Source organism: Tachypleus tridentatus, chromosome 9, assembly GCF_004210375.1.
Source record: "Tachypleus tridentatus isolate NWPU-2018 chromosome 9, ASM421037v1, whole genome shotgun sequence".
NCBI lineage: Eukaryota > Metazoa > Arthropoda > Merostomata > Xiphosura > Limulidae > Tachypleus > Tachypleus tridentatus.
In genome coordinates, this window is record NC_134833.1 from 31,450,289 (window position 1) to 31,478,062 (window position 27,774).

A 27,774-nucleotide genomic window follows, 5' to 3' on the forward strand; every position below is an offset into this window, starting at 1 on the left:
CTCCTCTGGGATCTAAACATTCACCCACATGTTTGCCGTGCATGGTGACTCTTGAAGGGGAGGAGAGGATCCTGGTTGTTGAGGGGTCCAACCCTAACACACCACTTTGTCCTTGAATTTCTGTAGATGGATGGTCTTGGAGTGGCTCTTCTATGGACAATCAGCTGGTCCATTTGGGCTAGGGTCAATCAAGTACCAGTGTTGGATGTTCTCAACTGGTGTTGTGGACATTGTATCTGATGCTAGTGGTTGGGTATAGTGCTCACAAAACACTGGCATTGCTGCAGTGTCCTTGTTTGGCACTGTAGTGGGTCCCCTCGTAGGGCTCCATGGTAGGTGGGGTCAGTAGGCACTGAAATGTAGCTTCTTTGTTATAGATACCCTTCTTTCTCCCAAAATAAATAAAAATGAAAGAATTGAAAAACAGACTGGAAAATGAACACACATGAATGATTGTTGTACAGTCACCATTACAGCCAGATTCTACACCTAGATTTCTGATTCTCCATTCCTTATCTGAGAAATCCTTGGGACTGATGTCTCAAGTTGCATTTTGGAGATATTTTGGTTGAAACATCTTCATCACAGCACACCAAACTCCTCTTGAAATCAAAAGCCATTGGGGATATTCTCATTGAGGTTACTTCCCATGTGGCTTTGAATTCTTCCAGAGGAGTTAGTTAAGAGGGATTTAAAGAACATTCAAGAGTCAGAAATTATCGCTGGTTTCTCCAGCCAAGGCATTACTATGGTATGCCAAATCTTCACCCGTAAAGAAGGAATATGGATCCCACCAGTGTCCTGATAGTAATGTTTACACCACCTCACCCTCCTTCCACAGTCAAAGCAGATTGTCTGAACTACAAGGTACAGCCTTACATTCCTAACTATCTCGGATGTTTCCAGTATTAGCAGTTTGTTCACTCAAAAACATCATGTCTTGGTTCTTTGGTAGGTGCTCATTTTGGTGATAAAGGCCATGATGTTTATAAGTGCAACCTGGAACTACATTCTGTTAACTGTCGAGGCTCACACCCCTCTTATTCTATTTCTTGCCCTAATTGGGTAGAAGAGAAAGATGTGCAATGCTTAAAGACTGTTAATAATATCACCTACTTAGAAGCTCAGAAATTATTGTTTCCAACTCTATCTTAAACATATGCTACTGCACTCCATTCCACTACCACAGTGGAAGTGCAGACAGATCTTTTTGTGCCTCCAGCAGAGTCATTTGCAAAACATCTTAAGAATCTTGTGCCCTCCATAATTAAAAATGTTTACACATCAATGTCTTCTTCTATTTCTGTCCCTACCATTCCTTCCAGTGACTGTCCAGTTTCACTTCCCTCAGGTTCAAATGTTTCCTTGCTTAATCCTCTTCTGCAGTCTCGAAAAATAAATTAACCATTCATTCATGCTCTCAGTCATTGGAATCATTGTTGACAGACAATGCCTACCTGCCTACCTAACCCAGAGCAGAATCCATGGAGGTTGATAAATCTTTGTCCAATAAAGATAAAAATAGTGGTCACAAACAGAAGTTCTCTCTGCCACACTCTCCACATAAGTAACAATAGCCACTCTGATCCAGTGGAACTGTTGAGGTTCTTGATCAAATTTAGATGACATTAAGGATTTTATTGATTTTACCACCCCATGTGCCTCTCCTCAAAGGAAGGATTTCTGAAACTTGCTGATACGGTCACCCTTTGACAATTTTCCTTGTACAGAAATGACAGGTCATGATTGCAGGACAAGTGCATGGTGGGGTGGCATTGCTGGTTGATCAGTGTGTACCCACCCTGTCCTTGTCACTTGTTACACATTTGGAGGCTGTTGCTATCCATGTTTCCTTGGGTCACATCATCACTGTTTGTTCTCTCTTCCTGCCTCTTGAAGAGATCTATCATCAGTCAGATCTTGATGTCCTTATTGATCAGTTACCATCCCCCTTTTTACTACTGGGGAATTTTACTGCACATAATCTCCTTTGGGGTGGTGCTAGTGTTGATGGGGAGAGATCATGCTATAGAGAACATGCTCTTGGGCCACAACCTGTCTCTCTTCAATACTGGTTCTTATACTTATTTTCATGAACCTAGTCAGTCTTTTACTGCTATAGATCTGTCTTCCGGTTCCCCTTCACTTTTAACTTACTTTTCTTGGAGAGTCGACAGTAATTCATGGGGCAGTGATAATTTTCTTTTCATTTTGAGAGAGACTGGCTGTGGTTGATGCCATTCGGCTCGCATGCATCTGCTGGAAGTTGGACCAGGCTAACTGGCCTTCTTTCACCACACTCTTAGAACTTGATCCTGCCGTTGTGTGTAAGCCATCGATAGAAGACTGTGTGGCAGCAGTAAATGAATGTATTATCCAGGCAACTGCTCATTGTATTCCTCAACACCTCAACACATTTCCCACAGTATACTCATTCTTGGTGGAATCCTGCCTGCCACATGACAAGAAAAGCTCAAAAATTGGCTTGGAATATCTTTCATAGATACCCCACACTTTTACACCACATTACATTTCAGCAGGCCCATGCAAGTGCTAAGTAGGTCAGATGTCAAAGCCAGAAGGAGTTTTGGATTAAATACACCTCTAGCATTTCTTTTACTGCCGGTTCCAAAATCATATGGGACAAAATTTGAAAGGTTAGTGGCCAGGAAGTTGCTGACACCCAGAACATCACCAATACTCTTGGCAAAAGCTTTTCTCATGCATCTAGCACTTTTTCTTCATCCCCCATCTTCTTAGCCATCAAAACACGGGCAGAACAATCACCTCTTTCCTTTCAGGTTGATTGTCTTTATGACTATAATCACCCCCTTACACTGGTTGAACTTACACATGCTCTTCATTGGTCTGGCAGTACATCAGATGAACCTGATGATATTTGTTATGAGATGGTGTGCCATTTCTCTCCTGCCTCTCTTGCCATTCTTCTGATTGTTTTTAACCAGATATGGCAGGAGAATATTTTTCCTGATGCTTGATGCCATGCTATTGTACTCCCTTTTACTAAATCTTGGAAGGATCCTAAGATTTTTTTCAACTATTGTCCTATTACTTTGACTAACTTTCTCTAAGATCTTAGAGAGGTTGGTTGATGCTCATCTTGTTCGGTTCCTTGAATCAAACAAACTCCTCTCACCCACTCAGTGTGGGTTCCGAAGACAGCACTCCACTATGGACCACCTGATTTGACTTGAAACATCAATCAGGTCAACTTTTCTCCAATGATAACATCTTGTTTATGTATTTTTGGACCCATTTTTAATGAATTGGCGATTCTAGGTCTGTGTGGGTTCGCCACTTTCCCATTCTTTCCCACAGGAACTTGGAGTCCCTTGGGGCTGTGTCTTGAGTGTCACACTTTTCATTATAAAGATTAATGGACAACCTTCCCTACAGTTCCAAATGATCTCTTTGTCAATGATTTGTACATCCTGTGTCAGTTGTCAAACATGAGGTATATTGAGCAGCAGCTACAGACTGCCCTCAATCGTTTACTTAAGTGGGCCACAGCAAACAGCTTTAACTTCTCTCTCTCTAAAACCATTTGCATGCATTTTTACTGTCAACAGTGTATTCACCCTGATCCTGAGCTCCGTATCTGTAAAGTTGTGCTGCCTGTGGTCCCTGAGACAAAGTTCTTGGGGCTTATCTTTGACCATAAGCTGACCTTTATACCACACATCAAGCAGCTACAGGTCAAATGTACAAGAGTGGATCGATGTTCTGTGCTAAAGATATATCGTGCTCTTATTCGATTGAAACTCGACTATTGATCACTGGTCTATGGCTGTGTCTTAAAGATGCTGGACCCCATTCTTCATCAAAGACTTTGACTCTGCACTAGGGCTTTCCACACTTTCCCAGTTCAGAGCTTATACATAAAGTCTCATGAATCTTCTTTGCACCTGTGCTGTTTGCAACTGTCTTTACCATATGCTTTGAAACTTTGTTCCTTACCAAAGCATCCCACCTGGGGTTGTGTTTTCCTTCCTCGGTGGGCCATACTTTTTCAGAACAAACGATCTGCCATTGCTCCTTTTGGCCTTCGTATCCAGGCACAGTTGAATGAATTGGGTCTGTCCTTGGATAACATTGCTGTATCCACTGGACAGCCCATCTCACCATGGCTTCTTGTTGTCTCCAAATGTGACCTATGTTTAAGTCATCTGAGAAAAAAGACACTTCTGATTGGAAATACTGTCTGTAATTTGCTGATCATTTTTTGAACCATCCTTCCTTTCTTATTTATACAGATAGTTTGAAATCAGGTGGTTGTGTGCAGAATTTACTCTACAGCTTCTGTGTTCACTGCTGAACTGTATACCATTTCTCTTGCTCTGAATCACATAGAAGCTAAGCAGTACTCAAACTGCACTATATATACTGACTTAGTTCTCTACTGGCCCTGGAATCGCTTCACGTTAGTTCACACCCTGTTCTTGCTGACATTCAAAACTGACTGGCCCATTTCTCTTTAACATCTACTTCTGTCCAGTTTTTCTGGATACCAGGCCACATTGGTATTTGTGGGAATGAGCTCATTGACACTGCAGCTAAATCTATCTACTCTGGCACTATCACCGCTCTGCCTGTTCCATACGTGGACTATGGTCCTGTGTTCAATGCTTGGCTCCGTGCCAGCTGGCAGTTGACTTGGAGTGAGCAACGTGAAAACAAGCTTTTCCAAATAAAACCCTCTATTGAACTATGGCTGTCTTGCTTCCATAAGAATTGGAAAGAAGAAATTGTCCTAACTAGACTATGCATTGGTCACTGTTATTTAACTCATCATTTTCTTTTATCTGGGATTGATGCACCAAAGTGTTGTCTGTGTGACATAGATTACCATAAGCCACATTTTACTGTCTTGCTGTCATTACGATTCTCAACTATGACACCATTTTAGTCGTGTTTTGTCTCAAGGTTTACCCTTAACATTGGACTGTCATTGATGATGGTGACACTGTCCATCTTACAAATTTTTTTAGTTTTTTAAAGGCCATTGACCTTTTTAACACTATTTAAGTTTTTAATTCATAAATTAGACCCTTTTTTTGATATAATTCCTTTTTGAAGTACAGCTAGTTCAGTATGAAATTAGAAAATGGCCATAACGTCAAATAACTCAAAACCAAGAGTGGAAAGGCCAAATTCAGGTGACTAATGCTGATGTTTGAACTAACCTGTCAGTCATCCTGGTGAGTTATGATAATTACAGTTATGCTACAGAAAGTCCTTTACAACTTGTATTACTGTAGTTTTTCTCTTACTGCTGTACACTAGACATACAAATTGGATTTAATGTTATTTAAGTTTTTAATTCAAATATTAAACTTTGTTTTGTTTTATCTTGATTCCTTTTTATGAATTTTAATAATTTTACTTTACTTTTGCTGGATGTTTGGTGCAGATAGCCTAGTTGCATTGTCATAAAATTTCAAACTCAACCACCCATCTAACTCTATTGAATCATCAAATTTTAGCAAAAATACTTTATTACAATTTTGTGTTAACAAAAGACTTGTTTATTGAAAGCTTGTCAAATTTTGTGAAGATGCATAAACTGCTGGATCTCCATAACTATTAAGCATCATAACAAAATGTTTTAATTTGTTGTTCTTTTTATAATGTAACTCAAAAACCAAAACAGTGATTTCAGCCAAGTTAATTTAGATGACATAGTTTCAAACTGAGTATCCACTATCATAAGTATTATTAACTTGTCATAATTTTTAAAAGAATCATAATTAGAGAGTAAACAATGTTATATTTACCTCCTTTGACTTGGCCTTCGTACAGGACTTTGATGTTCCTTTAAAAAGCTTTAGGGTGAAACAGCCAATAGGAGACAAACAGTAAATATTACATTTGGGATCTCTTTGTATTCGTAACTAAGTTCTAAATACAACATTCTTGTGTTTATTGAAATATGCATTAAGAAAATAGTAAAGATAAATATTTAAAAAATAAGTAGATGTAGGTATCAATCCTTAAAAAACCAATGTAAACAATATGGTATGGACGACATCAACTCTGCTTAATAACACAGGCAGTAATTAACATATAGCAATATATATAACTATCCAGTCACAGTTGAATTTAATATTTCCTGTTTTTGTTTGTTAAAATAATTGTTTTGTTTTAAGTAAGACTTTACATTAACATGAAACTGTTGGTTGTGAGTACAAGTCATTGTTAATAACCAAATTATGTTAAATAGCACAAGATTTTCAGTTTTCACTTGGTGTTTGTAGAAAACAGTTTTCAATGTTGTTAAAACAATATGTACATATTGAGAAACTGCTTAAGTTGCATACAGCAGAATATTGTTTTTCAGCAAGTCATGTTTTTACATTACGAGGCAGTAAAATGAGTTGAAACTGTATGGCTCACCTTCACTATGCATTACGAATTATGAATACAGCTTACAATTTGTCCAGCAGAGAAAGTTTAAAATATGTATTGTTATGATGCATGAAATGTGGATTTTACCACAAATGAGTCACTGTTAAGACAAAGTAAAAACTGTAACATTTAAAAGAAAAGCCAACAGGTGCACATGGATTTTCATAATTTCAAATAACAATTTTTCTTTTTTTTAATCCTTCACTTGATAATGAATTTGGTTTAATAAAGATCTGGTGTTGATATGAAAAGAAAATCATTAATTCTCATATGGATGGATTCTTTAGATTTCAATGATTGTATATTATCCTGTAATGTTATTTTTAGTTTAGTTACATTTTTGCAAGCTTACATTTTAACTGGAGAAAGAGTGTGTGTGTGTGTGTGCACGCACGTGCATGTATGTATATGTATATATATTCTAGTTTTCCCAAAATGTTAATATTTTTTACCATTTTTAGGTAGCACTTACTGATTTAATTCTGTTCTGAACAGGTTTCTATGGATCAGTTTAACATAGATAAAAATTGCAGGTATTCATTAATCTGGGTTTGGGCACTGGTTCCTTTGTGCAGAGCTATGGAAATAGGCTTAGGAACTGTAATTGAAACCTTGTTTGAGCATAAGCTGTATGTTATAAGAATGACTGTTTCTTAACATGGGTGGTACAGTGCTGTTTATTGGCTATTGTCCCTCAAGTCAAGAATTGAAAATAAGAATTAATGGTAGCTGTGCTACAAATACAAAATAGTGAAAATATAAATTAGTTATCCTTGTAATTTTTAGTTTTAGGCAATTGTAAATATATCTAGGTTATCAAAAAACCATATGCTGTTAATGTATGTGCATTTGTAATCTTATTGCTAATGTTATATGTATTCATAGTTATTCTTATAACGTTGTATACCATATTTGTGTGGCCTAGTATTAGCATAATCTGACTGTAAATCTGTGGATTTATGGTTTAGTCCTGTGCCATAAAGCATGGTTAGCACTTTTGTGGCTTTAAGCTCACCATAAAAATTAGTCAAATCACACTCTTTAATCAGGTAAGAGTAGGTCAAGAGCTTGATCCCTCTCAGTTCAAAATTAGGGAACAGCTATGGACAAGGTCATTTTCTGTAACTGCTGAAATTAGACAAAAAATGTTTGTCTAATTATGCCATTACCAGTTATGATTAGTTAAGTAGCTGCTCCAACAATATCATATATAAACAATAATATAATTTGGGAAAATGATTGTTGAAACATTGAAAAAAGTTAAAATTCAAGTTTTGACTAATACTACCTGCTGTTACATGAAATGTTTATTTGAAGTGAGGATGCATTGGGCATATGAAGCACACGGGTACTAACTTGAGGGTTTATAGTTGAAACAGAGACTTGAGACTAAGACTTCCAATAACACTTTTTATTTGAGTCATCAAATACTTAATGCTTTCACACACACACACATATATTTATATATATAGAATGACATTATAATACTTGCAAAGAACTTTGGCAAGAAATGGCATTTTTACTAATGGTAAGAGACATCTACTGTTCTTTCTCTTGAATGATCAGTTCAGTTCAGAGTGCTTACTAGAGTTTTGAATATTTTATATATTGTATCTTGTATATTTTGGCATATGTTCTTAAACCTTTTATACTAGCTGAGTGGAGAATTGTTGGCCTAATTATAGTGTCATGGTGTCAGCTGACTTCCTATTTGTGACTTTTCAAGCTTGTTATTTACCAATAGTTCATACTGACACATCATCAAATGGTCAAGAATTCTCTTGTTTACAAATTTCCAAGTTTGTTAGTTACGCATCCTCTTGGCAACAATAGCCCAGACTGTAGCATTGGTCCACCATCCAAGGTTCTTCTTGGTTTCAATGTCCAAGTTTGCTTAACCCCTTTTAACCTCAATAGTGTCAATTTGCTTCAACTCCAGCATACAACAGACAGTTTTTCATCTTTAGCTTGAATAACCCCTCTTAACATTAATAGTGTCTATCTGTTCCAGTCTAAACAAATAGTGGATGTTTTTTCAGTGGTTTTCTCTGAATCTCTGTTTAAATAACTCCTGTTGTCCTTGATAGCATCAGTTCATCTTAAACTAGGTATTATTTTTATCATATGGTAACAACTTTCTTGGTATGTTCTTGGAGTTGTCATTATTCTGTAAACATCATTGCTTCATAAACATATTTTCTTATACTTCATTATTTCCTATTCATTAAAATAATTATTCGAGGCATCTAGATATCTAGTGATGTCTCAAACAAGTATTATCAGTTCACATTGCTTCACTGTTGTCTGACTGGATGAATGAAATTAAAAGAAACTGTTAGAATGCCTAAAGCTGGTGAAGCATTAGAAATCAGTAGGCCTAAAATATGTGATAAACATCACATAAACTACAGATATTTTTACTTTCCTTTTTTCTTATTTTTCTAAATTTGTTCCTTTGGTATGCAAAGCAAGAAGCCTATAAAATAATATCTCAGAGCTGTATTTTGTCTTCCACAAGTTACTGCCCAAGTGATCATTTATGTAAGTCAAGAAGATTTCATCAGTTGCGTTGGACATTTACACTGTAACTTAATTTTGAAATTAGTATCGTACTGTACATGTAAATAATATTTTATAAAAATTGTTGTCTTAGATCTTCCAGGTCAATTGACTTGTTCTGGTGTTACTGAAATGCCTCTTTGGACAATGACTTGTGGGGGACAGAGGATAGGCATGAAATGATATTTTGTACATCCCTGATTTTGAATCTGAAATGAATAAATTAAGTGGAATGTGGAAAAAAAATCATGTGCAATTTACCTAATTTTTATCAAAATTTTAGGACTATTATATGAGCATGTTATTTAGTCTATAACTAGGCTTAATACAACTTTGTAATAGTTGAAAGTTGCATTTGAGACAGAACTAGGTTGTTGAAGATAAACAACATTAAGAAGTCAAATGTTTTCATAATGTTAAACAACATAAAACAGTTTCATGTATGAAAATTCAGAATCTCACTTGACTGTGTACAACAAATTATTAGTTATTCTTAAATTATTAAGAAGATCAAACAGTTTTTAAGTTGAGTTTCCACGTACAAACATAGCCACACAGTGTAGTTGAATGTTAACAGCCAAAAATTGGATAGATTAAATTTGATTGTGATGGAATAATTATGTATATTGCTATATGTTAATTCTTATTTCTGCTATCATATATGGATGATGCAAATACCATCTCTACTATCTTATTTGCATTGTTTTTGAAATATTGATGTTAATTAAGTGTTTGAATAGGCATAGGAAGTTTATTTATAACCACATTCTAAATAAAATGATGTTCCTGCTGTAATATTTAGTGTTTATATATGATTTGTTGGACATTCCTGTTTCACCTTGTATTTAAGCTTTTTCAATGAACACCAATTTTTATAAGAAAGCTAACTTCAAGGGGTAATTATAACATTGTTTACACTAGAATTATAATTTTTTTTCAATTACTACTAGTTAATATTTACAAAAGTGGATACACCATTGTTTTTGTTTACAAGTTATATAGAAAACAAGAAGAAATTTAAACTTTTTGCTATGATATTTATTTTCATTCACAGCACTTGTGACTCAGTCATGAAATAGATATTAAAGTAAACACTGTATAGATTGTAAAGTTTTGATGACATGTGGAGAATGTATTTTACATACCATTTTGGTGAATAATCCAAGCCATCCCAACATATGCAGAGCTACTGCCTAATAGTTTATTTTTAACATCACATACCTATTTTTAAAAAAATTAAAATAATTTTAATCCTATTATTTTTCAGTACTATTACATGCTTAATAATTTCCATAATGTTTATATAAGTAACACCAGTTTTTCCGACACACTCTCATGTTGCTTTAGTCCCATATTTCTACCTTATTTCCTTTGATTGACCAGTCTGAGCCTTGTTTCATCATTTCCTGTTTCCTTGGTTTCCATTTTGACTCTCTGATAACATTTAGAAATCTTGCCAGGTTTGGTTTCCCAAGGTTCATGTCTCATCAGAAAGGCAGTTTAATTTGTCATTAAATGATGTATCTGTGGCCCAGAATATAGATTTTTACAAACGTGAGCCTTCAAGTCTTTCAAAGGTTATGTGGATAAAACCCATCTCAAATCTTGTGAAGAAGTTTAAGGAGTCTTTCAGGAGCATGATGTTTGCTGTTACTGAACATCCAAAAAAGTGTCCTCATGTATCTCGCATCACTCTGAATTTATTGGATTGCCAAGGTCTGACCAATGAATATTCAGACACTAATTTCGATCTTTCAGCCAGCTTGCACATGTAGTTGTTCTATTTTAATTGAGCCATCTATTGATGTATCTTGGTATTATATTCTTGTATATCCATTCCATAAATTTATTTGTTAACCAGTTCTGACATTTTGTCCCTACATCCTGGTTCTAACTGTGATTGTGTTTAATGTTAGTTGTCTGAACCTTTCAGTGGTACTGATGTTTTGTAATGGATGTATTTCCTCTACATCGTTTTTGGCCTCATTGACCCACTTGACTGGTTTCAGTCTCTGCTTAACTTCATCTGCCCTTTCTCTGAAGTACTGATATAATGGGTAAGATATGGTTGTAGTTTGCTTTGAGTAGCATCTCTTGACTTGCTAGAATTCTGTGTTATCTAGTAGTACTGCTGAAACCAAACCAGAAGTGCAACATGTTGATTTGGCTGCTTCTGATGCTACATTCTGCACCCTCTGTAAATTTTGCTACAGTTGAATTTGCCATTTGTCTATACATTTATCTTGTATCAGTTTGTGGTTTGATTGTTAATCTCATAGATTGATGGGATTCTTTTGTTGTACTTTCTGGACTTCACTACATTTGACAAAGATAAAACCATTCATTAATTTCTTATCATATAATCAGTTTGTGTGTAAACATTGTCATTCTGTGTTTCATTACAACACCCTGAAAAGTATTAGTCTTACATTCATTTATTTGTGTATGTCAGTGCTGGGTGTCCACTAGAAAAATAAGTCTCTTAGCCACTGTGGCTAAACAAAGTAATTTTCTTTTAGCCACAGTGATAGTTGTTTAGCCACAAATTTAGGTCGCCAAAAACTGTGTGGTGCATGACTTTTAATATGCATCAATTCCATCCAGTAAAAAATAGTTGTAATTATGTGAAAATCTACAAGATATTAAGTTTTGTACTATTTTTTTATTCCCTAGCAATCTTCCCTGCCAAAAAAAACCAAAACAAACAAAATAAACATGATAAAGAGGAAAATAAAGAGATTCATTTCTCAAAATAACATAAACAAAAAAAATGACCTAAAACTAGAATACCGTAGCATGACTAGTAAGTAGATAAATCCAATGGCAGCTCTTTAGCCAAATCATTCTCAACAGAAGATGAATAAGTTGACACCTGAGGTTCCGAAGCACATTTCTTCAACAGGGAATGGTACCCACGTCTGTCTTTGTGAGTGATCCAATATCTGAATGCAGAGTCAAAGTTAAAATGATCTAAAGGTTTGGATTCCATGGATAAGTTCAGTAACATTTTTATCTTGGCCACAGACAGACTGCTCCTGTCATCTGTTTTGATGCTGTTGTACCTGCTAATTTCCCACTCACAGTCAACAGACGTAACTGGAATTATTTATCCAATTGCTGCAAGCTGAGACAGATTTGGAAAAGTTTGACTGGTCTGTCTTCATGTTTCTGTTTTTGTGAGCATCCTGTTCCATTATGTTCCTCAGTAGCAGCCATTCAGTCAGTGCCTCATCCTCATTGATGAAAGGAGAGAAGTGCTGGATAAGTTCCTTCAGATCATCCTCATCAGACATTGCTCTGCTGTGACATGGGCTAAATACTGAAAAAATGACACAATGTTAGTGTCTGGGAATGCTACTTGTAGTCTTGTGATCACCTCTTCAACAAATGACTCAACAGCTGATCTGTACTTTTCACATTGTTTATCAATATCTTTGATGTCATGGCCTCTGTAAGAAGTGTAACCAGTGGCATCAGGAGCTTGTGGGAGTTCCTTCAGTGTAGTCTGTGTGTAAGGACCAGGGATGTGTACCAATGACTGAATTGGCAGAATTCACCCATCAATAATTGCTTTAGCTTGATCATAATATAAATCAGCTCTCTGTAGAGATCTTGACAAAAGTCCAAGAATGCCAACAGCATCAGCCAAAAAATGTCATTGTGACAGAGCTGTAATATGACATTTGCTGGACTAGACCGTGTAGCAAGGCTTGGCCTGGAGTATCACATTCCATTGCTACGATCTGCAGGCAGCTTGTCACAGATGCAATACAGTTGACAAGTGCTTGGATGGAATCATTAAAAGAGAGCCATCGTGTGAAGAACACTTACTTGATTTTGTTGCTTTTCTCTCCATACAATGCTTTGCCCTCTTCCAGAACCTGACAACTTGGGAGAATATTTCAGGCTTTTTGCAAACTGGTTCAAAACTGAAATGTACTTCACAAGGTATGGCACCTGGTTTGCTGCCTTTTCAGCTGCCACTTTCTGTTCCACTTTGTGACTGAGTCTGTAGTTTCTTTAGAGAGGTCACTCCCTGTTAAAAAATATATAAGAACTTGCATTTTGAATTAAGACCAAAAATAAAGTAAGACATTTGGAATAGTTGTCTAGCAACTTAATTTTTGATAGATATTTTCAAAATGTTTCACTTTTAGAAAATTGTCAAATTGCCTTTTGTTTTAAGAAAATACTCTAGAAAACAAAGTATTTTATTAATACTAGAATGAAGAATATTCTTACATTGAATACTTGTAGTGAAAGGAGGGAATGAAACTTCACAGTTGGGATGGCTTCCTTTGCTTGTACAAGTAATGTGGCCATCTGTGCCTGAATGCCACCTTTACACCCCACATACATATTCACAGCAGCAGTTGACATATCCTTCTTTAAAACTTGTGATGCTACTGCACTGCAATGATCTTCTGACCATGCATGCTTCATCAAGTCATCTTTTTTAGGCTTAGTAGCAGTTTTCCCAGTGGTAGCATAAATATTTGTCTTCTTGTTGTCCCTGCATAATTTGCAATGAAATGTATTTTGTTGGGAAACGTGTTCCAGCCAAGGAAATTGTGAAAACCAAGTTTCTTTAACAACTCTGTGAAAATCGTGGGTATATATATTTTTTTCACACCGACAGTCTGATCACTGCTGCAAGCTTCAGTTTCTTCAGAGCTGTCTTTTTTTTTTTGAAGTGGATTTCCCACCATCAGTTGATGTTGTTGCTTCGACTTTCTTTTGAAAACAACTTTATGTCTGACTGTTTAGATGTCTTTTTATCTGATCTAGGAGTTGTCATGATCTCAATTCAAACACATGTCAAACGAAACGTGAGATTTCCACTTTGATACAGACCATATGTTGGTTTGACGAAAGTCAGGTTTTCTCTGATTACTGTTTGTTTACCACGGGCAGAATCAAACATGTAGCATAAGAAATGAAAACAAAAGAAGTCATTAGCATAGCTGAGTAATAATTTTTTTAAAAATTTAATTTGTTAGTTGTCATATCCTTGAAATCATAAAAATACATATATAAAGAAAATATAGATTACAGTCAGTGGTAGTTTTTAAAGATGTTTCTTGTTTCTTCAACTCGCTGGGGACGCCTGTAGTCATTTGTCATCATTAATGGCACGGATGGTGATAAAAACCACGAAAGCTGTTAAGGCCGAAACTTGAGCAGAATAAATAAAGGAAAACCATTCAAGACTGAAAAATTATTATCTTTTGCCACTGTGGCAAAACCAACACTAGATTTTTTAACAACAGGCTGTTTCTTTTTGCCAATGTCAATGTGGCTAATGGCTAGCGGAAGCCTAGCAGTGTGAAGTAGATAATATCCAACAAGCTTTATCTGTTTAAATGAACATTTTTGTGTATCTAATCCACTCACTGAGATTGTTGCTGCCTTTTTACAGATCTTTATTACTCCCACTGGCATTTATGAAATGCTTGTGACAATTGTCATCAACATATTTACATGATGTCACAGCAGGTCTTTCCAGTGCAATTGTTCATATTAGTTATTGTCATGTTCCAAATAATATTGCAGGGTGTTAAAATTCAGACTTCAAATTTAATGTTTGTACAGGTTGAAATGTAACCCATAATTCTCTGACTGTAACTGAATATCTTTCTTTTGTCTTACGAACATATGGTATTCCTGGATGGCTTGCTGATGGTTTTATAATTCAAAAATATTACTCCGTATTAACAGTTATTAATTTTTAATAAGTATCACTAACTTTGGACTAGTTTATGTGGATTGATTGTTGTTTTTTCTACTAGCACTCAATATATTTTCTACATTTAAGTTGTAATCCACATAAATTATATCAAGTGTTTAGTTGAAAGTTGAGAAAAAACACCACATAATTTTTTAGTTTATCTTGGTTTAATAAGCCATATTTCTATTCCTCCAGGCAACATGATTGATTATAGGCCACCTCAAACAGCTGTTATAGATATCAGATTCATTCAGAAGTACTTTACCTGTATGGTTAATTACAGCTTTATAAGTTTACACAACATTGTCATAGTAACAGATTAAATGTCATGGATTTGACACTTTAAAACTTTCTGTAGTTCTGTATTCTGATATCTTTTAGAAATGCAGTAGCAGTGAAGGATGAAGAAATATACGTACCTTTTATTTTTAAATAATTTTTCATATACATTGAATGTATTAATAAAGTTGTCAATACATTGGTATTAAAAAATTGAGTATGATATTTCTCATAAGTAATTTCAGAACTCAGTTGAAATTTGTTATTTTTAAATCATTTCATCATGAGCATGTAAGTTAAAAGATTGTTTTTGTTTATCATCCTTTGAGTACATATATAATTATGTATTAAATATTTTAATAGTGAATTGAAAGCAAAAACATTGTGGTTGAAGTTGGAAATAGGGTGAAATAAATTGAAACAGTAAAAAAATGTAGACTTACATTAGGCTTATTTTTTGGGATGAATAATTTATTGTAACTGAGTGCTCAATGCCTATGTTTCATTTTGATCAATTCGAATTACCTTCTGTACCTGAATGAGTGTACTAGTGAATTTATAAATTGAAATTGGTTTGACTTGCATATGAATTTAAGACTAATACAGCTATATTTCTTCAGTTTATAATACAGGTATTGTAAATTATCATCAAACTCTTGTCACATGTAGAATTCATCAATGTTCATAAAGATATTCATGTCTATGATGACGACAAAATCCACTTGTAGAGAAAATGTATATGTGCTTTCTCTACCCATAATAGCCATTTTACATAAAGATATTCATGTGTTAATAACACTGGGATTGAGTGACATTTAATGAAAATTTAATAGTTACAACTTGCACATGAAACAAACACAGAGTACTCATTATTTATGGATGATTTTGTGAGTTGTAATGAAGGCCTTTTTCTCGTATCTTATAAATGAATGTTCTAAGACTTGAACTGAAAATACTGTGAAAAATTTTATAAATGTTTATTGTCTGATTTCACTGAAAAATGAAAACAATAAAAGTTGATGTTTTAATTTTTATTTAATACCAAACAGAAAAAGTAACCATGTTTCATATGTACATACTTAGTGACATGTACTGAAGGAAAAAATATCTTCATATGTTTTATGCATGTCGATGTTGTAACCATAGCTCTAACTCTTGACAGTTATATTTTGAGGACTGAGGACATTACTGAGTTTCATTTCTTATACATGATTTTATCGTTATGTGCACTTAATAATTCTTTCCTTAAATTAATAAAGGTCTTATTAGACAATTTCTGTCATAATACCAAAGTTTGTCTTCCGTAAAAACTATTTAAAGTATTCATTGTGTATAACTCTGAAACTGGGCATGTAAAATTGAACAACAACTTCACATTAAATAATTTCACTTTAATATAAATCTTCAAATTGTGAGTGAATTTCATATGACTTTCCAGTAGGAGCAATAAATGAATGGCATTGTTTTTATGGTTATGGACTGCTATAAATAACTGTAGTAGGACTCACCTTGATGGCTGAGTTTTAACAGCTAAATATCTTGTGCAAATTTCTTTTAAAAACATTGTGGAATTAAGCCCTGAGTCTGAAGTGTCTTAAGTGGAGAAACACGACACTTCCAGCCAGCCAAAGGTGTGTAATCTCTAATCTAGAGAAACACTACACTTCCAGCCAGCCAAAGGTGTGTAATCTCTAATCTAGAGAAACGCTATGCTTCCAGCCAGCCAAAGGTGTTTAATCTCTAATCTAGAGAAATGCTGTGCTTTCAGCCAGCCATGATTGTGTGATGCTCAAACTGGAGAAACATTGCACTTCCAGCCTATGAGACTTTGTGCTTTTGTTTACTTTAAGATTTGTAACATTTCTTTTTTTTACATAATAGCATTGCTTGCATCTACAAAGCTGATTTAAATTTGAGTGATTTAGTGAGATTTATATGGAGGTCTTAAAGATGTTTTTAATAATATAGAGCAGAAAAGACTGAAGTCTTGACAGAGGACCTGGTCAGTGCTGAGAAACGTGTTGAACTGGTCAAGCAGTCCTGTCAAAATACTGCAAAGAAAGTAGCAGGATGTCTACAGAGTGGAGGAACAGATGTTTCAGGCCCAGAAAAGAGGCTGGTAAGTCTGGAATTATGTCTCTGAAAGGACTGTTAAGTGGTTGGTACTTTTAAAACTGCAGTTTTAAAAAGGATTATTATAACTGGGTTTCATTCCGTCTTCACGTTGTACATATTTATAAGTTTTATAATGTGTATGAGTTTTAATTGTGAAATCTGATACATTTATTAAACCGTATGTGAATATGAGAATAGTGTTATGGTATTGGATGAGTTTGACATAATTGTATGAAAGTTTATTGTTAAAACAGTTACCATATGAGAACTAACAATAAACATGTTCATCTTCAATGAGAGTCATGAGGTGTTGTAGGTCCTCATGTGATCAGCATTGTACAGTAATTGTATTTGAATATGAAATTTTTTGTATAAAAAGAAGATCAGTTTCTTTTCAAGTAGTATACATCGGTGGCCAAAATCTTAAGGTCAATGAACATAAAGAAAAAATATGCATTTTGCATTGTTAGACTCAACCACTTATTTGAGTAGAGCTTTGAAAGATGGCAATAAGAAAAGGGAAAATAAAAATAAACTTTTTTAGCATTTAATAGGGAAAATGTGAACGTTATGAAATTAGCATAAATACTAGCTGGTCAAAAGTGTAAGACCTTACAGAAATATTGTTAATCAGTAAACATGTAACGAAATTTAGTCATTTGTGTTCAAGCATTAGCGTTGTCAACATCTCCCACTAACATCTCCTGTGTTACATTGGGTAAAAACATGGCAAAGGCTAAAAAGTTGACAGAGTTTGAATGTGGCAGAATTGTCGAGCTGCAAAAGCAAGGTCTTTTTAATGTGCCATCACTGGTGAGATTGGGCATAGTATTGCAACTGCTGTTGCAAATTTCTTAAAAGACCTTGAGGGATACGGAATGAAAATTTCAAATGGTCAGCCCAAGAAAATTTTGCCTGTGTTGAGCAGGAGGATTCGACGGGTTGTGCAGCAAGACACCAGCTGATCGTCAAACCAGAATAATGCCCTTATGGATGCAGAATGCAGCTCAAGAACAGTAAGACGGCATCTATGAGAGAAAGGCTTGAAAAACTGTAAACATCTTCAAAGGCCATGCTTCCTTTCACATCACGAAATAGCTTGGTTAAACTTTGCTGAGAAATACCAAACATGGGACATAGAAAAGTGGAAGAAGGTTTTGTTCTCTAATGAGAAAAAATGAAAACCAGATGGTCCAGATGGCTTCCAACATTACTGGCATGATAAGGATATCTCACCGGAGACATTTTCTACATGACACAGTGGAGGAGGTTCCATCATGATGTGGCGTGCTTTTTTCTTCCATGGAACAATGCAGCTTCAAGTTATATAAGGGCATTGAACAGCAGCTGGCTACATTGGCATGTTGGAAAGAGCATCCTTATTGACTGAAGGCCCTTGCTTGTGTGAAAATGACAATCTTTCAGAAGGACAACGCTGCAATTCACAATGCCTGCAGGACAAAGGAATTTTTCGTGGCGAATAACATGATTTTTTAGACCATCCAGCGTGTTCGCCCAAAGTGAATCCCGTTGAAGCTGTTCGGGGCTGGATGGCAAGTGAAGTCTATAGAAATGGACGTCAATTCCAAACAGTGCATGATCTTTGTGAAGCTATCTTCACCACTTGGAATAACATTCTAGCCAGCTTTCTGCAAATGCTTATATCAACCATGCCAAAGCAAATGTTTTCAGTTATTTGCAATGATGGCCGTGCAACTCACTGCTGAGACCTCTTGTTGGGCATTTTCTAGAAAACCCTGTTTAGGACTTCTTTTTGGTATGATTTTAAACCTTTGACCAGCTAGTATTTAGGCTAATTTCATAGTGTTCAGATTATTTCTATAAAATGCTAAAAAGTTTATTTTTATTTTCCCGTCTCTTATTTTCATCTTTTGAAGCTCAACTCGAATAAATGGTTGGAGTCTAACAAAGCAAAATGCATGTTTTTTCCTTATGTTCATTGGCCTTAAGATTTTGACCAGCAGTGTATCTAGAATTTAAGTGGTGTGACTTCTTTTTTTTATATATATAAAATTGCATTTTCTATTTTTACATAAAAAACCAACAGCCAGAATTCCACTGAAGTAGAGGTGAAGGATATCCATAATTTTTTATGCTTGTTAAAAATGTTGTCATTATACAGATGAATATTATTGGTTTTGTTTAAACATAAAATATGAAGGATAAAAGCTATTAAGAATAAACACAAGAATGAATACAGTGTGACGTGTTTGACAACCAAAATTGAATTTGATTTGTTGTTTCACTTGGAGGTAAGTCTTTTTGCAGTATTTTTAAATTGTTTACAAGTATCTTCCATTTTGCAGAAAAAGCTCAGAGAAATTGTCTTATCTCAGTGTATGGCAGAAAGCAGTGGAGTCCTTGGTGAAAGTTCTATTTTAGGGTTAGTATTGCAGTTGTCTTTGTTGCATGCTAGTCTCCTGATAATCACATATCCTCATGATAGTGTTTTTAGTGTGGTATCTTAATGTGTGTAATATGAAGCTGAACATTTTTTTAATACATAACACTATGTAACACAAATTTTTTTCCTAGATAGTATGTGTTATTTGTTAATTGCTTATGTTGTACAGAAAATGGCCATTATTCCCTTCAAACTTTGCTTTTATGACCTGGATAATGAAATTTAGAAATTAACTTATTTTCTATGTAAAAACAGGCACATTTGCAAATTTTCATATACATGAGGTCTGAATAAAATAACATATGAATCAAGATTTACATGTATTTATACTTAAGTCATAGAAAAAATAAAAAACACGTTTAGAAGTTAGTAGTTTCTCGAGATATGTGACTATAATGTAAATCACTTTCACGTATCAGCCCCCAAATATAGTCTCCCATCATGTTTTCATTATACGCTCCTTGGTAGTGGCATTCAAAGTCCAGTATATCTTAGTGGAAGTGCTTGCTTTGCTCCTCTGAATATGCTTTCATTTTCTTGAATTTATCAAGATGAGCATCAAGGATATGGACTTTCAGGGACATCCTGCAACCCATTTTACCGTTGTTCTTCACCAGAGCTTCAACCAGTTTCACATAATTTTCGGCCTTGTGATTGCCCAAGAAGCCCCAAACCACTCTTTTCTTTCCTTCTTACTTAGCTTCTTGGGAAATTCTGTGCACTCCAGGATCCTCTTTATTTGTGGTCCAACAAAGACACCAGCTTTGATCTTTGACTCAGATAGCTTAGGGAAGAAGTCTTGAAGTTACTTGAAGGCTGCAGATTCCTTATCAAGTGTTGTGACAAATTGTTTCATGTGACCCATTATTATGTGCAATGGTGGGAACAACATGTTCTCACACTTGACATTGTACCTCTCCACAGAGAGCTTGGTCTTTTGTGGCCAGTGCTTCCTGTTGTAGTGCACTGCAGTGTTTCTGCTGTCCCAAAGGCAAAGATAATAAGGAAACTTGGTAAAGCCTCCTTGGAGACCCATCAAGAATGCCACCATTTTGAAGTCTTTGATAACCTCCCAGCCATACTCGTCATACTTCAAGGCTTCGAGAAAGGTCTTGACCTGTTGTATTCCTCTTTGAGGTGCACCAAAAGATATTTAAATTTTAAAAAGTCTAAAATTTGTATAATATAAAATCTTACTATTCAAGCAAGCAAAAATTGTCCATTTTACCTTGTAGAGTTTTTTTTGTAGTGCTCCCAGGTAAAATGAGGTGCCCAGGGTTTGTCTTGATCCCTGACAGGCATGCCTAAATATGCCTTGTAGGGTTCACACATTTTAGCAGATGCTGTCACAGAGTACCTTTTGCTCTTATCTTGATAAATTGGCCACATACATTGCAGAATACATCTGGAGAATGCTTGCAGCTTATGTCATCTTTGATAAAATCAGATAGGTCTATGTGTTCACTGAGGCAGCTAGAACTAAACTGAAGTGGTGACTCCCTGTATATATATTACTATGGAAAGTTCTTGAAAATTCTGAAAGGTACTTGAAAATTCTTATAAGTTCGAGAAAATTCTCTTTCAGCTACTCAGCACTGAATCTACCCAGAATATTCTAGAAAATGGGTAAATTTGAAAATTGCATTACCAAGGTCACAAAAGCAAAGTTTGAAGAGAAAAATAAGTCTTTTCCATTTACTTTAGGCATAAGTAATTGGGAAATAACACTTCTGCCCAGGAACAAGAAAAAGTAAAAATTGTTACATAGTGTAATTACTTTCCAGTTACATTTTAAAAAGTTAGGTTTTGCAGTGATTGAGTTAATTTTACATTCTAATTATCATGGTCAGCAAAGAATACATTTTGGTTTTTGTAACTGTTCAAGCTCATTAAACCTTTTAAGTTGTAACTGAGTCATTTGTCAGTTTATCTGCCATGGTTTAGTTAGAACTTAGATTCAGTAATTTGATTCGGGAATGAAAAATGCTATGACTACATCACAAAAACAACTAGAATCACATGTTTATTAAACATTTGTTAAAATTCCATTTTCACTTTAAGGAAATTCTACAAAGACTTGTGTTTAAAATAGTGTCATATTGCCGTGCCCAAGTAAAAAAAAAAAAAAGACAAAATTTGAAATTTAACTTAAGCTGAATTTTGTTTTGTATTTTCAGTACTTATGTCATTATAGTAATTGTAGATTTGTCTATTGTATTCATCATACTCTTCTTTCCTTAAACACCTGTTTGTTGATTATTTTATAACAGATAAGTCTCACAATTTTATGCCAAAGTTAATGGTCATATCCTCATGGCATGTTAATATTTGTTTTACTTAAGTATCAACGAATATTAGAACGTATACATTTTGAATTGTGGAATGAACATAGGATTATAAATCGGATAAAATACACAAACGTTTTTCCATATGCTGTTGATAGTTTGTTTGCAAGAAGTTTAATCTAGTGGCAAGTAGACTATTGTCAGTCTAGAGCCAATGTGAAATATGACAAATGATGCAATCTAGTTGAATGAAAAATTAGAATTTAAACTAACCCTTAATTTTTGTTATAATAATATATGTTATGTTTATATAATACTAATTTTAGAAAATTTGGTTGTCATAACTACTTCACAAATGGCCTTTCAAGTTAGCTCTAGATTGATAGGCCTGTGATAATGAAATTGTGCCTGATTAAGACACTAGCCATGTAAGCTTGCAGCAAATAAACTGAAACAATATGTGGATTTTCTTGTCTTTAACATCTAAAATACTTATTCATCTGATATTTTACAAGCAAGTTCATTGTATTGCAGTACAATCTTTGGAAAATGTGCTTCTGTGCAAGAAAAGTTGGGAAAAGAAATAATGCAGTACGAAATGACTGTAGAAGAACAACTTTTAACACCCATTGGAGAGTTTTTAGAGGTAGTAGAATATATGATTGAAATTTAAACATTAGTATTTTAAGCTGTGAAATGTTTCTTAAAAATATATTGTGATATGATTTCTTGAACTTCTTGAAGTTAAAACAAAATGACCTCACTTTAGTACCAAGCATCATTTACAATGAGGACAAATGAAACGGATCCCTTACAAATAAATATAAAAAATGACATGCTGACGAGGTACAAATTAAACCAGCCAAAATTTGTCTATATGTAAGAAATACAAGAGGTACAATTTTGGAAATGATACATTGTAATAATAGCTCTCAAATAATACTAGATATAAAGATGAGTGGATGTGTTAATAAGATGTAAATGCATGTTATACCAGGTACAGAACCTGTAAAAAAAATAGTTTTAGCAGTTGTAGCTTCCATATAGTGTTGGGATTTATAGATTGTAACAAATCATGTCTCAACAAGGAAAAAACTAAACAGATTAAAATTCTAACAGCTGTCAAAATTATTGATGGCACAATTTTGAAAAAGAATAACTGTTGTTATTGGGAACAGCATTGGGAAAATAGACTGGTATGTAAAGACAGATTGAAACATGTCTTAATGGAAATAAACAAATATTATACTAGGTGTAAAAAAAAAAAAAAACAACCTATTTAAATTACAAATTTGGAGAAGATTAGTAGTTGTAGTAATGTTTATAATAACCTATTTCTCCAATTATTCATCTAATTGTAGGTGAAAAACTTGTGTAAAAACAGCAGCAAACCAATCAGTAAGGCAGTTGAGGGGTGGGACCAGTTTATTTTAACCCCCAGCATGAGTCAAACAATACCTTATTCATTGTACATTGCCAGTTGTGAGTATGGTAGCTATATGTGACCATCAAACTCTCACCAGAAAACTATTGGAGGACATCATGAAAATATGAAATTTTCATTCCACAAACTTAAAAGTAAAAACAATCAAAACAACTTCTTCACAATTGACCTTTCAAGTTAGTTCTAGGCCTATGATTATATTTACTCATAAGTTAATGTAATTGAAATGTCATTTTGTTACCTCTTCCAGTGGCTCTTTGGGAAATTTGAGAGTATGTGATGCTCAAAATTTGGGATTTGATCCTTACTGTTTGTACAGTGCAAATACCCCATTGTGCAGCTTTGTGCTCATTCAGTCATGGTGTCCTCCAAAAGTGTAAGGGTTGACAAGTGTAGTTTTCTCTTATTCTCTGTTTCTGCATCAGCTTTGCTCCTTTGGTATCTTATCTCCATTTTCTTTGGCCATTGAGTTAAGTAAGTCTCTGCTTGTCTTTTCTTCTTCTTACTTTGATTTTGCTCATCAGAATCTCTCCATTTAATTATATGCTTGAAGCAGTAGATTTTCCATTTCCTGCTTATATTTAGGATTTGCCTTTTTGTGTTTAACAACAGAGAAAATTAATCTGATTTTTTTTATCCATTTATCAGTGTTTTCCCTCCAATAACAGCACTACCTCCTTAAACATAGTCATAGGTTTGCTTAATTCTTCAGTATTTAATATAAACTTATTTTTAAATAGCATAGTGAATTGGTTAACTGAAGAGTATTTTTTATTTTGTAATTAAACTTGAAAGGCATCATATAACTTGAAATGACTAAAAGTTTCTATTATTATGTGACTTGTTTATATTGAAATTAGATTTCCCTGTTCAGGTAAAAATTATCTATTTTATTTTACTATTTTTAACCCATCTTGTGACAAAATTTTATTTCATTGTGGTTTTTTTTTCTGTTAAGGTAAAAATATAATTTGAAGTATGATATCTAAATGTAATTTTAAAAATAAAGAAAGTCAGCTTTATAAAAGCTACTTAATATCCTAATGTTCTTTACATTACTGATAACCCTGTAATAGTTGCATATCTTGTTATTGGCCCTAGGAGATACTTTGCTGTTCTTTTTTGGCACTTTGTGCTATCTTCCATATCTGCTTATATTTCATGAATGGGGACATACCTCTCCTGAATAAACCTTTATTTCTTTATTTCAGAATGATATCCCCAATATCACCAAGTCAAGAAAACTTCTGAACAAACTAACATTAGACATGGACTCTGCACGTTCTAGGTAAGTTTGATGTTCTATACTTATATTGATTGTCAATTGAAAGTTTTAAAATGATATGGCTGGGTAAACTTATCATGTATTTTTCTGACATCTTTTAAATTCTATAAAGATCATTAAAAGTGTCGTGTGTCATTTTTGGGAACCAAACAAATTGCTTTCTACAGGATTTATAGAATCCACTGTATCATATAAAAGTCATCAGAACCAAGTCTACTGATGATGAGTATTTGTGTATATAGTTTTGTTTTTTTAGATCCAAGTATGTGGAATGTTTATTGTATGTATGTCTACACAGTACTTCGTGTTCCAGTGAAAAGTATGAGTTTGATGGGGTTTTTTGAAGCAGGAGTTGTATTCTGACCCATTTCAATAAAAAAAAAAAAGTCCAGTTCAGCTCTATGAGACCATTTAAAATACTGAGGCATTTAACAAAGTTTTACTAATTTTAAATAACTGGAAGTTATTTACACCTTTAATTTTCTGGTACCTATGAAAATTGGAAGTCTTCACATTGATTTGTTTCATTGCATCATTGCTAGGTACCAGACTGCTGTTCGACACAGTAACCAACAAACGGGAGGAAGTTTAAATAATGCAGCAGCTAAAGTAGATGTATTGAAAGAAGAACTAGAAGATGCTTCAATGAAAGTTGAACAGTGCAAGGTTGTTTTATTATATTAAAGAAAATTATTAAAAATTAAATAGTTGAATATATGTGATATACTGAGCTTCAGTGTTCATAATCCAGAAATGCCAAAGGTAATAGATGTCAAAGAGAGTGAATAATTGTGTTTTAAATTAAACACAATATTTGTAGACAATACTTATTTAAATCTTGTATGCCTTTGTGTCCTGGATTTGTTATTATCATACAAACTAGTGATAAACACGCATGAGAGACGAGAATAAAAGTTATTAATGACAGAATAAATCACTATTTACTCTTCACAGTGGTTATCATCATCTCTGAAGATGCAAACATTATATATTTATTTTAACATGACTGTTAGCAGTTGTTACATTCTAAACATTGTGACATTTTCAAAAATGTATTAAAAATTGAGAACATTTTTTTTAAACTAAACAATATTAAAGGAGGTTATTGTAGTATATTTTTTGTAAAAATTGTGCCTGTAAATTTGTCAAAAAGGGCCCAACTAATCTTCAAGTCCATATAAAGTCCAAAGTAAGATACTAGTATTTCAAATTACAAGGAATTACATAAAGCAAAAAAATTTTCCCGACATGAATACTTTAACATTATTCTGCTTGTTAGGGAACATACTTGGTAGGTTGATTTCCAAACAAAACTTCCTGGTATTATCTTTTTTTTTTTCTCCAAGTTTTGAATAGAAATTTGAAATTCTTGCAATATTTGTAAATTGAATTGCCCACCAGAATTGCCAAATTCACAACACTTTTTTACCCAAAACACTGCAGTGGCCACACATGTTGAGCAGTACAACATCTGGTTCCTGTGGTCTATAAAACCATTCTTCATAGTCTTTGAAAATTCTGTTAACAAAGATAGCCAAGAATGGCTTAACAAAGCTTACTTACCACTGTACTTTGACTAAGTACAGTATCTTTCTGAACTTGAACACTTCAGTTATTTGTGCAAGTGGAACACAGTCTGGCCAACATTTTTAAATTCTGTCTTTGGTTCTAACTTCATACTCAAAGCCTTGACTCCACCCCCATCCATTTGTAGTCCACCCATTTTCCAGAATTTGATGTCATTGATTTGCAGACTGATTGGGTGTTAAAAGTCTAAAATTAATTATTATACATTTAAACTTGTATTTTCAAGTTGTTATACCTTGCAGATGTTATGTGAAAAAATGACAAAAGACAGAAAAAATGTTTTTTGTACTATCTGGTGTAATGTTTAACCCTTTTCAGAACTATTGGGTTATATTTGTTCTAGCATATATTTGTACATAAAAATATTTCGAACATCCCAGTTTTTGTCCAAGGTAGTGATACTTTGTAAGAGCAATCATTAACATCTTTTTAGAGTTAGACAAATAAAGCTTTGATTACAGAATGTTCTTGCACTAATTTCACCTCAGAATATTTATCAATATGTTTCTATAAATAGCTGTTTGGAAACTAAAATTGAAAATTTTCAAAAAATGCAAAAAGCATTTCTATGTTTCTTAGGTGATTTATGCATACATATATCTTTTCTGTATTAAGAATATAAAATCTATACATGTTTAAGATTATTAATCAAGTTTTGTACTACACATACTTAACAGGATACCTTGGCTGCAGATATGTATGCACTTTTTAAAAGAGAACCTGAATTTGCCCAACTATTTGTGGACTGGTACAAGTCTCAAGCAGATTGTCATAGAAAAGCTCTAGATATTCTGGAAGAGTGGATTCCGTTGTTGGAAAGTGATATCCGTAAGATCTTAATTAACACTACTGTTTATTTTAATGAAGTAAAGTTAATTTACAAACTTTTGAGTTTTAACACAAGTTTATAATTTATAGTGATGTACATATATTGTTATAATTGTAACCCTAAATTTTAGTAAAACATTTCTGAACTTGTTATTATAACTGTTATCTCTGTTTTGCTGTTTCTTAGATTAGAAGTGTAGTAAATTTTGTCTAAAAATAGAAAAGTTAAATATATATAGCAACCTCTGGATATTTTCAGTAGGTTATATATCATGGTATTTGCTTTACAAAAGTAACATACATTATTTGAATGTCAACTTTTTTGGTTTACAACACATTTCATATTTTAAGTGTTATGACTGTTGAAAAGGATGGTAAGAATTGTTTTTTAATTTATTTATTGATTGATTGAGATAAAGGGTGAGATTGGAGCAAAAGTTGGATACAAATTATTAGTTTTATTTTGTGAAAATGAGTTTTGACAAGGGGATTGACTGTCTCTTGAATGATCTTTATGTGTGAAATACGAGGTCTGTTCAAAAAATACGCAGACTGATGTCATAAAACAAAATGTACTTTATTTAGAAGTTACAGGTCAGGTGAGTAGGGGGGGTGGGGAAGAACAGTGATCGAGTGTTTGGCCAAAAACTCACGAGTTCTGAGGGCTGAATGGGCTGGAGCGTTGTCCTGATGGAAAAACCAGTCGCCACTCCTCCACATTTCTAGCCTTTTGCGACAGATGGCGTCCCTCAGACATTTCAGAACTTCAATGTAGTAAGTCTGGTTCACTGTGGAGCCTTCTGGGAGGTACTC

At 34.0% G+C, this 27,774-nt stretch overlaps 1 protein-coding gene across 1 annotated transcript in view; it reads left to right on the top strand.

Annotated features, from left to right (window-relative positions):
- Positions 1–27,774, top strand: part of LOC143224983 (rho GTPase-activating protein 44-like) — a 63,494-nt gene that overhangs the window by 15,096 nt on the left and 20,624 nt on the right. The window contains exons 2-7 of the mRNA XM_076453567.1: positions 16,961–17,111; positions 19,435–19,511; positions 22,352–22,463; positions 24,473–24,549; positions 25,089–25,212; positions 26,811–26,961. Coding sequence (XP_076309682.1) covers positions 16,961–17,111; positions 19,435–19,511; positions 22,352–22,463; positions 24,473–24,549; positions 25,089–25,212; positions 26,811–26,961 — 692 coding nt within the window. The remainder of the gene's footprint in view (positions 1–16,960; positions 17,112–19,434; positions 19,512–22,351; positions 22,464–24,472; positions 24,550–25,088; positions 25,213–26,810; positions 26,962–27,774) is intronic.